General features: G+C 37.7%; 1 protein-coding gene across 5 annotated transcripts in view; it reads right to left on the reverse strand.

Annotated features, from left to right (window-relative positions):
* IKZF3 (IKAROS family zinc finger 3) overlaps positions 1-12,316 on the reverse strand; it is a 79,439-nt gene that overhangs the window by 14,487 nt on the left and 52,636 nt on the right. For 2 of the 5 annotated variants that reach the window (XM_010991813.3, XM_064496042.1), the window contains 3 exons: positions 12,047-12,214; positions 9,789-9,905; positions 1,632-1,748 (listed from right to left, as the gene is read on the reverse strand). In XM_010991813.3, coding sequence (XP_010990115.1) covers positions 1,632-1,748; positions 9,789-9,905; positions 12,047-12,214 — 402 coding nt within the window. Of the gene's footprint in view, positions 1-1,631; positions 1,749-1,879; positions 2,145-9,788; positions 9,906-12,046; positions 12,215-12,316 lie in introns of those variants that run through there. The other 3 variants (XM_031468194.2, XM_010991815.3, XM_031468193.2) reach the window with 3 other exon arrangements.

The raw sequence follows: 12,316 nt of genomic DNA on the forward strand, positions 1-12,316 counted from the left end.
TGAACTAGGTATCTTCTCTCATATTTTAGTTTTCTTAGACCAACATGTGTTGACCGTAACTGGATTGAAATTAAGTCACCTTACTTTTTTTTTCTTGTCCATTTCTCCCCATGTTCCTCCCCACATCAGCTGCAGCTATTTCTAGAGTCAAAATGTCCCCCAAATTAAATTACATTCATGGTAGAGAATAGCAATCCAAGCTTCCTTTTGTACTCCAGCCAGAACCTCTTCATATAAGAAAAGCTCAAAAGATACATGAGCAATATTTTAAAACAATTTCTTGGAATCACAACTGGTCCACTGTGCCTAAACTCCAGATGGAAGTCACTACATACCCCCTGACATTTCTCACCAAGGAGAGGGAGGACCGTAAGGAGGAAGGGGGGTCTCTCTAAACTGAAATGCACCAACTTTAGTCTGACACAATTTATTCTTTTTTTTTAATTGAAGTATAGTCAGTTACAATGTGTCAATTTCTGGTGCACAGCACAATGTTCCAGTCTGACACAATTTATTTTTAAAGTGACTAAAAGGATACAAAAACTTCTCAGCGATTCAAAATAAAATAAGTAAGCATAAATACCAAGCTAGGTAGTTTTGAAATGCATGAGTTCTTTCAGTATATCTCTGTAACTCACATAAAATTAAAAAATTAACTAGACCAGAATTTTAAAATCACCTAGACCAGAAAAAAATTTAACCATATTTAAAAACCAGGCAGACACTTAATATCTGTAAAAGGACACAAAAGGACTGAAATAAGAAAACAACAGCAGCAGCAAGTAGCTTTGGAAAAACAGATTGACAGGTTTCTAAAATACTGGTGTTGAGGGAGGTCTATTTTCGTGTGATAACTATTTTTGTTCAATATCACCGACTTTCAGTTTATAGTAAAACCAATACGTTCAATTCAGCTGCCTACTTCACAAAATCAAATCTATTTTAAATATCATAGTCACATTTATGTAAACATCTGGCAGAGTTCAGCAAAATATTTCTGCCATTTGGCAGTCCGAACACTTTAATGGACATAATTATTTCTTAGCCATCTCTTTCTTGCTGTATTTTTTGACAATGTGAAAACCAATGGCATAAAAATTAACTCCAGTGAGACAAAAGATTAAATCAAACCTTGTTATTGAAATCTGTTTTCCTAACCAATTTCTTTTAAAACCAATTCTCAATCAAATTTAAGAAAATAGAGTAAAACGTTTTAGAGCATGAAAAAAGGTTGAGCATGATAAAGGAACCAACTTGTAAAATATAATTACAAAAGATTACAAAAATGCTATCTCGAACATCTTACTGGTGTAAATTGCATAAATTCTCTCACGCAACATATGTCATTCAGAATAAGAGGAAGGAACAGCATTTTTAACACCAACCCCATTTAGGAAATTGGATACCAAATACTTCCATCTGCAGTAGTTAAGATTCTTTAGTTAAAATACTTTATTCTATTTGCTCTAGTTATCAAAATGAATCCTGAAGAATAGAAGTGTACTGTGGAAAATCAATTACCTTTTTTTAAAACAGAGATTAAACTAGGAAGGGTCTGTGTAGTAAGCATCCTATGTTATCTCATTCAAACTATCTGCTAACAACAGCAGGAAAAAGGGTTGTATTCTTACCAATGAATTTCTGAGGCATCGAGCTTTTTCGTTTTGCCACATTGCTTGCTAATCTGTCCAGAACGAGAGCTCTTTCACTTCCCATCTCTGCTTTGATGTGTCTTGCCTCCGCACTTGCTGGTTTGGAAAAAAAAAAAAAAAAAAAAAAAAAAAAAAGAAGAGGGAAAAGAACACGTTGGTAAATGGGGAGAAAAAGAAATAAACTGGAAGGAAACATATCAGAAGTCTGATGCACATTCTGTTGTTACCTGTTATTACTGCTCAGAGCCTTGCCTGGGGTACCTGCTGTGGTCAGTGAAGCCAGCACCAGGGCACATTCAAATCTTGCAGCCTTATGCTGACATGGGAAAGCCCGACCCATCCCCAACCAGTACCTTCATTAGCAAGAGGAAGTATTAAATAAACAGCCTGGACGTGGTTGGTTGCAAAAAGATAGATAGATGGAGATCTTCTAACCCCCGATCAGCTTTCTTTCTGATTCTGAGTAACTGCGTGTGACACCTGCAGACTGATATAATTCTTCTTAACAACTTTGAAAAAAAAAAAAGTATGGTGCCCCAGATTTACTGCTCTGTTTATGTTAATAGCACTTTTGAAAATAGATACACTTACCCAGACAGCAAGAAATCTACTCAGTGATTTGTGTATTGAAATTCTGAGTGGTTTTTTTCTTTTTCTTTTTTTTTTTTTTCCAGCATGCTCCTTTCAGTTCCTATCTCTTCAGTTCTATTCCTCTGGGCTCTGCATTATCTGTTTCATATGCTCTTCACATTTCAAAACTGTCTCAGTTAAAATTTCCCTGAGCAACACTTCTGTCTTGAAATTAAAGAGCAATTTGTATCATGCATCTTTATTATATTTCTAATGAAAAATGTGAATAAAAACTGCCTAAGAATATGGTCTAATTGTCAGTCCACAAACAGACCTTTAAGTGGTGCAGGGCTGTGGTTCTCAGACCTGCCTGAACATTAGGAACCACCTGCAGAGCCTACAGCCACCTATGCCCAGGCCCCTCTTCAGATCAATTAAATCAGGATCTCTGGTGGAGGGGCCTGGGCAGTAGTATTTTTAAAGCTCTCCAGATGATTCTAAGATGCAGCCAGAATTGAGAACCACTAGAAGAATATACAAATAGTGCCAACATTGAATCAACTAAACAGTAAATTGGAATAAATACAGTACAATTTAGTACAGCAGGCAGTCCCCAATAATAATTTATGTCTGAAGTTCAAAGAGATACCAGCTTTTCTAAATACAAGGCTTTAAATTTTAACACGTGATACTAGCCCAAGCTAGGGATCAGTCAACTTTTTCCTATAAAGGGCCAAATAGTAAGTATTTTAAACCTTAGTAAGTATTTTGAACTTTGTGAGACACATGTAGTCTCTTTTCCATATTCTTTGGTTTTTCCCTTGACCCACTACCTTTAAAAATGTCAAACCCCCTGTGTACATAGAGGCCATGACAGCATTTGGCCTTAGGGTCCTAGTTTTGCTTACCCCTGCCCTAAGCAAACATGTTGTGATGCTACAAACATTTCCCTCTGTTTTATCATAAACATTTCAAGAGGTCCAGACTAAAATGTTGCATCTGTACATTCCTAATGTCTCTAAGGAAGAAGAAACTGAAATCAGTTTAAGGGACTAGAGTGAAAAAGTAAGTTGGTGATTGCAGAATGGAATTTTTTCCCCCCAAATATATACCCAGATTTAGGAATTGTCAGTGCTCATTCTGTAGTTGAAGAGTTTGCTGTGTGAAGAGATTCTAACATACAGAAATAATGTCACAAGTTCTATGGTCTCTCAGACATGCAGAACCACAAATGGACACGCCCAGAGAGAAGAAAACTGACCACCTCTGCAGTCAATGAAAGAGAGAGGAAGACCTCAAAGGCAAGACTGTCAAGTATGACCAGGGTGAGAGAACCAAAGTCAAATCAAGAAAAGAGAATTCAAAGTATTAAATATTTTTCAATTTATTATTGGCATGTTTTTGGTTCTGTTTTTTTTTTTTAACTCCTTGCCAGTCATTACACAATAAATTATAAAGCTCAGGGTTTTGAAAATTCAAGAATAAAATGAAATCCGGCTCCAAAAATAAGGAAGAGGATGGTGATAATGACCATATGACTGAGACCTTGTGAGTTTATCAAAAATAACTCTATGCTCTGAAGAAATAAATCTCAACCTCCAGTTTAAGCTATAACAATACTATGTGTGCAAATGAAGACAATAATGGTCTGAATAAGGGGCCCCGGGCAGCTTTTGGGCTGGTGATAAAGCGCTGGAACTTCAGCTGACTGAGCGTTGTAAGTAACAGGTACTTTAGTGACAGGACACTGCTATTGAGTGAAGTGGGTCAAATTCTGTCCAGCACAGGGATAGGTTTAAATGACCAAACAGGAAACTATTATACATATTATTTCCTTTCACACAAACCACCACCAGATGTGGCACTACCCAGAGCCCCAAGAGCAGAGAGATGAAAGACAAAGGCCTGGGATTTGAAATAAGTTCCTGAGGCTGTTATAAAGAGGCTTTTTCTTAGAAGCATCAGGGAGGTAGCTTAGTTTGTGCTTTGACTAGGAACATTCATTCTGCTTCCAGCAACTCTGAGAGGATTAAATCCAGATAAAGGTTCCCCCCCGCCCCCCGCCCCACATCCACTATGTATTCATTATCAAAAAGATTTATAACGAAATAAGAATGAAAAACAGTCCTTTGGGAAGTTTTAACTCTATCCCCATCCACTTTACCACTACTCTTATTTAGTCTTTTCAGTCACCCCTCTAACGGCCCCATCATTACCCAGAGATCTGTCTGCCCTGCCAGTTTAGTTTTCCCGTTTGGCTCTCAGCAGCCACTGTCTACATTTAACCAAAGTCATTATCAGTTACCACAAGCATCTTTCTGAGGACACATACTCAGTGTACTCTATATCTGGGAGGATGCTAAAGCGGGGATACACTGACCTAAATAACGTAATTAGGGCATGCCGCTAAATGGCAACCTTCCGAGATAGTATCATCTTTTATCCCTGGTTAACTCACCAAGCTTGTCTTGACAGTCATTTCTAGGTAAATCTTACTCTGTAAACCAGTGACCAAATGACTGACATTTAAAAAGATAAAATTCTGGAGTGTCATGGATAGACAGATAATTTGAGGCATGGGTGGAGACTTTCCCATTTCCACAACTCTGGTTAGATTGAAGCGAATCCTCTGAAACCACCGATCTAGAGGGCTTCCAACACCCTCCCGCTGGGTCATTTGCACAAAATATCAACTCCAAGATTCCAGTCTTCATTGTATGTGCGAACACACTCCAGAGATTAAGTTAATCTCTACTAAATTAACCGTGTTTTCTAACTGGCAAGTTAGGCAAAGGCTAAAATTTCAGTTGGATATGGTGCACTCTCACTTTCTTCCCCGAACTGCCTTGCAGTTGTTGGACAGCTGCTGTACTAAAGGAGCGGCCTCTGAAACACAAAGAAATGCTCTGGAGTTAAGACAATCAATCTCTTTGGGATTACAAGGAGTTTAGGCAGTACACTGAAAAGGGAGGGGGAAAAAAAGGACTATTAGCTTCGGTCCTATGCTTCAACTTTAAGATCCAACTGTCTATTTATATAAACAGTCTAGACTTGTTATCTTGGCACATCACGTCTCAGAATGTTAGTGGAGGGAAACCAGTTTAGCAAGATAGTAAGGGAACAAGATAATGGGTTTAAATGACGAAATAGGAAATCCGTTCCTGGGTGGTGTTTGGCAGTTTAATGTTGTAAGGGGTGGGTGTGGGGATATGGAATAATGGCAAGAAACAATTTGCACACTTGGTTCATGAGTGAGCACAGGAGGAGTGGGACTATAATTCTAGATCAATTCCCCATCATGTCACTTGCTTACTGGAAAAAAAGCAGATATACCAATTTTCATTTTAAAAATGACTTTAAAGACATGTGGAAAAAATAAATAATAACATTCATAAGAAGTCATAATTACAGAATAGGTGACTGTCTCTAATCTCTGCACAAGTGTTAGTCGTTCCTCTGGTTTTCAGTTAACTGCACGATGCCATTTCTATCTGAAAATGACTGCAGATTTAATTATTAATTTGTTGTGCTTTTGTTTTTGCTCAGAATCCTTCATTAGATCTTGAAGTGTTAAATGGAGCTCAAATAAGAGGCATTGCTTCCTGTCTTCTGTGGTGTGGTCAGCCAGTAACTAATGGAGAGTGGAACAAAGTGTGTAGTAAGAATTGTCTAACAAGAGATTGCTATCAAAGAGTGAGGCAGGTTCTAACAAAAAAGTTACATAAAACTGTTGCCTTTTGAGCAAGTAAAATGAATACTATTTGTGAGTTAGTATTGTTTTGTTTTGTTTTTTAAGAATAATCTATTGGGAAAATAGATGCTTTAAACACTTTAAGCTTTTTCTTTGGACTGTTATTTGGTAAAAATATGTTTATCCTGAAATTCTCATGCTTATATTATCTCAACCGCAACAATGAGAATGAAGATTAAAGGTTTTGACTCCTAGATTCATAAATAAATTATTCAGTATTGGTATTTCTAGAACTCACTGTCATACCAAAATATGTCCCGTTCCAAGTATTCATAATTTGTGTGAAATGTGGCTAAGTGAATCTCTATACCAGCTGTTTGTCCTTTTCTGGAATAAGGATCAAGCTAATAAGAAAATGAAATCTGTGGTCTTCTTTTCATATTATATATGACATTAAGACAGCAGACTTGGAGTATCTTGATAATGTCTGGTGCAGAAACATGGACTGAAGGAACACAATCACATGTGTCTCTATGAGACCTTCGTATTATATTAACAGATCAAGTGCCCAGCCCCGTGCTGGGATGTGAGTCCTTCAAGGGTAGGGGCTTAACTGTCACTCATCTTTACCAACAGCTCTGACACAGAGCCTGGCACATGAGAATCCAGGAAATGCTCTTTGAACAAAAGAAAATGATTAGCAAGGCCAGAAGTCCTGTTGCCCAACACGGCATGCTTTTGCAGACTGGTCTCCAGTCTAAGGCCTTTTCATCTGTTCTGCTTCCTGATGAGGGGAGGTATGTCCCAAGGCTTGGCTCTCACATTAGGCTGCACTTCAGTTTACAAGAATCATTTGATGAAAAGCGCCATGTCCACAGTGGCACATCATCACTTTGAAAGCTAGGGATGAAGGGATGAGAGGGACCAGTGGTGACGCCAGACTGGTCAGGCTCAGAAGGGAGCACTCTGTCCAGGTTGGGACCCCCAATTTTAAGAACGAAACAGAAATTGAAACCATGTAGGGAGTGGTGGCAATTATTAAAGGACTGACTTGTGTAAAACATTCTTTATATTTTCGATTTCAGGAAAAATCATGACAACTATTTGAAATATAAAAGATAGATTAGTATGCTGACTGACTTGCAGTATTTATTATGTTTGACTAAGCTATGACTTTATACATTTTGTAACCTGAAACTACCATAACAACATATTTGCTTTTAAAAAAAAATCAAAACTTGCTGACTTAGTTAACCCATTATTTTTTTGCTGATACTTAAAGTGCATTGCATGCGTCCATCAAACCAACCCATGAAATGCAAATTGACTCAACCTCTGTATTTCAGTATTTCCTGAATCACCTTATACCACTGAAGACAGCAAAAACATTTCTTTTGATACTTTTCTAGTTTGGAATTCCTAAAAAAGGTTATGGAGATGAGAAGTAAGGTAATAATCTTACTTCAAAGTCAGTAATATTGAACTTACTGTTCATAGAGGATAGTTTATTGATTTTCCCCCAACTTCAAAGGACAATCAATCCTATTAGTACATGTGTTACTATATATTTCCTTTGCTAACTAGAAAATATATAACTTTTGAAAAAATACAGCTAATTGAGCCACATTTTCCAAAAGTGGAAAAAACCCAAATGTCCACTAACTGATGAATGGATAAATAAAATGCAGTAAATCCATATAATAGAATATTATTTGGCCATAAAAAGGAATGAAGTGCTGCCTCGTGGATGACCCCTGAAAACATTACGCCAAGTGAAAGAAGTCAGACATAAAAGGTTACACATTTTATGATTCTATTCCCATGAAACGTTCAGAATAGGCAAATCCCCAGAGAAAGAAAGCAGATTAATGGTTGCTGGAGGCTGGAGAGGGGAATGGGAGTGATTGCTAAGGGGTACAGGGCTTCTTTTGGGGTGACAAAAATGTTATGAAATTAGACAGTGGTGATGGTTGTATGATTTTGTGAATGTGTTAAAAACTACTGAATTGTACACTTTGAAAGGATAAATTTAATGGTATGTGAATGAGATCCCACTATGTCTTTTAAAATAAAAAATTCCTAATCATGAAAACAATGAAATTTCTAGTGATTTTTAAGTAAGTCATGGAGGAGTCTCACTATCCTCACTTCTAAGATGATGAGGTAGGATTAGATGCTCTTTTTAATCCTTCCAGCTTCAAATAATAATGATTCTATTTGGAATAGTACAGATTTTCATATTGTGGGGAATTTCTCACAGTAAGAGCTTCGTCTATTTTCTGAAATGTGGAACTGCATGTAAAGATGGCCAAGGACTGCCTGATCAACTTTAAGCATGTTGCTTAAGATGTCAAAACCCAAGTTTTTTATGTCTTTTTTTTTTTTTTTTTTGGAAAGAAAGTAAACATTTCTCTTTAGAAATAAGGAGGAACTCCAACTCCTTGATAACACTAAAGATGCCATCAGGATAAAAAGCAGAAGCAGTGCAAACCAACGGAATTCAGTTGGCCAGCTCCTAACACCATAAAATAGGCTTTATCTAAAACAAAAGTTTCCTCTCACTCAACATGGGTACAGTTAAACTACTCACGATTTCCACTCCATTTTTCCTGAGTTTCACATTATTTCTGTCATATTATCATTATCTTTCTGTCTTAGAATGTTCCAACTGCAGCTACTGCTGTCAAACACCAAATCCCACGAGGACTTAACACCTACTCTAGATAAGCAACTGGTTCAAGTAACCAAATACAAATATCAGACAACCCAAGCTGCAGAACCAGGCTGACAAGCAACCATGCGGGTCAAAGGACAATTGCAGAGAGGTGGCACAAAAAAAGGTTTCAGTTTGTTTCAACTCAAGAATGAAAAGAAAGAAAACCACGATTGTATGGAAAGACATCCAGTGTTTCAGTTGCCATTAGGCATGCAATTCAAAGCACTGAATAAAATATGAAATTCCCAAAGCCAAATATAGGCGCCACAACGAATCATATAAGTAGACAAGTATATGATTTGCCATAGACATATATGAAACAAAGAAAATTCTTGTGGATTTTAATGGACTCTGCCCTAGCCACCCTTCTGGGTGCCTCTCCCCTCAATCTTTGCCATTTCAGTTAATGGCAATTGCAGTCTTCATCACATCCCATATCAATCTGTGAAGAAATCCTGTTGGTTCTATCTTTAAACTATATGATATAGAATTAGAAGGTTTTGCACTACCGCTACCACTACCAAGACACAATTTTCTCTTGCTTGAATTATGGCAACGGCCTCCTAACTGGACTCCCCAATTTCTGATCTTGTCCCAAATACAATCTATTCTCCATAGCAAGTAGAGGGACTTTTTTTTCTTTAAATGAGAAGTCCAATCATGTCACCTCTCTGTTCAAAGTCCTCTGAAGATTTTCAGTTTCACTCAGAGTAAAAGCCAACGTCTTTACAATGGTCTACAAGGCCTGATAAGATCTGGTTTCCTATTTCCTCTCTGGCCTGTGTCCCATTACTCACTCTGCTGCTCCAGCCACAAAGGACTATCTACACTTCTTCAAACTCAAGCCCCAGGGCCTTTGCACTTCCTATTTCCTAGTTATGGGCAGGGGCTCTCTCCTCATGCCTTTAAGTCTGTTAAAATCTCAGCTTGTTGACGTTTTCCCTAACTCACCTTCAGCCCCCAGTAACCTGCTTCATTTTTCTCAAGAGCAATCATTACCTTCTAATACACTGTATTAGTTACTAATTCACTTTGTTTCTAGTCTGTCTTTCCCTATTAAAATACAACTCCACAGGAGCAGGATATTTGCTTTTTATTTGCTACCTAGGACAGCAGATGCTTGCTAAATGTGTGCAGAACGGGTGTTGCGTGAACTCACCGGTCTCCCCCAGGTCAGTGCTCTGAAGAAATGTACGGCAGCGCTCCTTGTGCTCCTCAAGGGAACTTCTCTGCTTGTAACTCCTTCCGCAAAACTCACATTTATAGGGTTTCTCAACTATAAGGAGAGCACAAGGGGCACACAGTGACCCTCCGGGGTTATAGAACAAATGGTGTGTTGGGGCCCTGCGAACACTGTCCACTAGAGAGAAGCTGAGAGAAGCCCGAGGATTTGGATACCTGTGCATCTACATTACTTTTAAATTTAGTTAACTGAAATAAGGTACAGTCTACAATTATTTATATTAGAGGATTCTTTGAAAGGATAGGGTCCTTTCATAAATGAAAGGATTTGGATTTGATGACTATTATTGAGCACAATGTTTTGGCTCCAGATCCAATTTTGCTTCTTCAGGAAAAAAGTAAAAAGGGGACTTTTTTATTTTTCAAGGAGGTTACTGTGGTTTAAGAATGAAATAGGAAGAGATCCCTTCTGCTGTAAGTAAAGAATGCTACAGTTCATGGGAGTTAGCCATTCAGCCTATTTGTTAGTTTTTTTCTTTTTGGGGGGTGGGTAATTAGGTTTATTTATTTATGTTTAGAAGAGGTACTGGGGATTGAACCCAGGACCTCCTGCATGCTAAGCATGTGCTCTACCACTTGACCTATACCCTTCCCTCCTCAGCCTTCTTAGAGCATTGTCATATTTCGATTAATGTGGCTTGTCCTTGCCCACATTGGGCTATAGCAAATTCTGGGCTAAATCAATAACAACTGAGCTAACCAAGTGAGGATATTTTTGAATAACAGAAATAGAAGGAATTGCAAAAATGACTTCATCACAATTTCTAAGATAAAGCAAAGGCTTCCTCAAAAGTTCATCCATACAATTCAGGCCACCTTTATCCTCCTATCTCCTCCAAATGTGTCATTGTTTTTAAATGTGTGAGTAATAACTTCAACTCTGTGTATAGGGCTGGCCTTTCTGATCTGCTGATGAAATGTACCCTATGAATTTTTCAGAGTTTTAGGGACTGAGATTTTTTATTTTCTCATCCTCTTGCTCTGTTTAAACAGCGTCTTTGGGACTTAAAGCACTAAAAGGTCCTTATGGAATCCCAAATTAAAATAAATGCAGGTTTGCTAGGGCTAAAACTGTTAAGTTTCTGCATAAATTGGGGTCTTCTAGAATCCATCTTTAAAATGACTACTTTTTGTTGGATCTTAACTTGGAAAAAGCAGCTGAAGAGAACTGTTTTAATTTTTTGGACTAAACTCAGTCTTAATTCACTACTCTTTGAACAATGAGCTGTAACAGAAACCCTTCTTTTGCCATTTAGGATTTCTCATGGTGGGTTTCGTGGGGGCTGACTTGTTTAACCCCTAGTCTCTAAATTGTGACCACCTGCAGATTTAGGGCTGGGTTTTAGTCAAAGCGGTATGTGGATCGACATAAAAACAACCTTTTTTTTTTCTTCATTTAAAATTCTGTCAGATAACATCAAGAACATGAAGTCCCAAATTTGAAAATAAACTCAGTTTTATTTTTCTAGGAGGGAAATTCTAAATGTTGAAAAAAAAATGATCTTCCGTGGTTAAAATAAGGAGTGAAAACATCAAGACAGAACACAGCTTTTTGTGAATTCTTACTGCTGCTCATCTTTTAGAGATTAAAAAGAAATAGGCTGATCAAACACAAACTTGGCTTTAAGAAATTTAGTTCAAATACACCTAAAATGAATACAATGTTATACTGTCAATTATATTTCAATTTAAAAAAAAGAAATTTAGCCCAGAATGGCCAAAACTAACCCCCAACAATAATTTATACCCAGTTTATGGTTTTACATAACTTACAAACTGTACATCCTCTGCTTTATCCAGACTTTTGATTGAAAAGTAGTGTGTGTATTTTTAGGAAAACAATCTTTTAATAAAGTTACCATAAAAAATACTGATGGCTCTCATTTTTTTGCAAAAATTAAAAAGGCGTTTTTATAGGGCAGGCTTTTCCTGTCTGACTGTGTTGTTCTCTAGGGGAGCCAAGATGTTAGGTTGATGATCATCCCCATTGAGCCAGACGGAGAGCAATTAATGCCTTAATGGAAGTGTAATTAGCCCTAGAGGTCTCTGCTGTTGTAACCCTTCAGAACAGGAATGACAGATTAAAACCTCCATACTTAACTCTTTCTAGTTTCCGCCATGGGCACTGAGGAACACACATTTACTAGATATGGAATGCTCATTGCTCTCACTTACCAGAATGTGTCCTAAGATGACCTGTGAGTGCATCTCTTCTCTGGCATGCGTAGTTGCAGAGGTGACACTTAAAAGGTTTTTCCCCTGTGTGCAGTTTAATGTGGCGGAGGAGGTTACCTTTCTGAGTAAAAGATGCCCCACACTGATTACACTGGAATGGGCGTTCACCTTTAAAAAGGACAAAAAGGAGATTTCTGATCACCCAGCTAGTGGCGAAGCATATGCACAGATTAGATGCCTATGGCAAAAGCTCATTTTTTCAGATAGTTT

This window comes from Camelus dromedarius, chromosome 16 (assembly GCF_036321535.1).
Source record: "Camelus dromedarius isolate mCamDro1 chromosome 16, mCamDro1.pat, whole genome shotgun sequence".
Lineage (NCBI taxonomy): Eukaryota > Metazoa > Chordata > Mammalia > Artiodactyla > Camelidae > Camelus > Camelus dromedarius.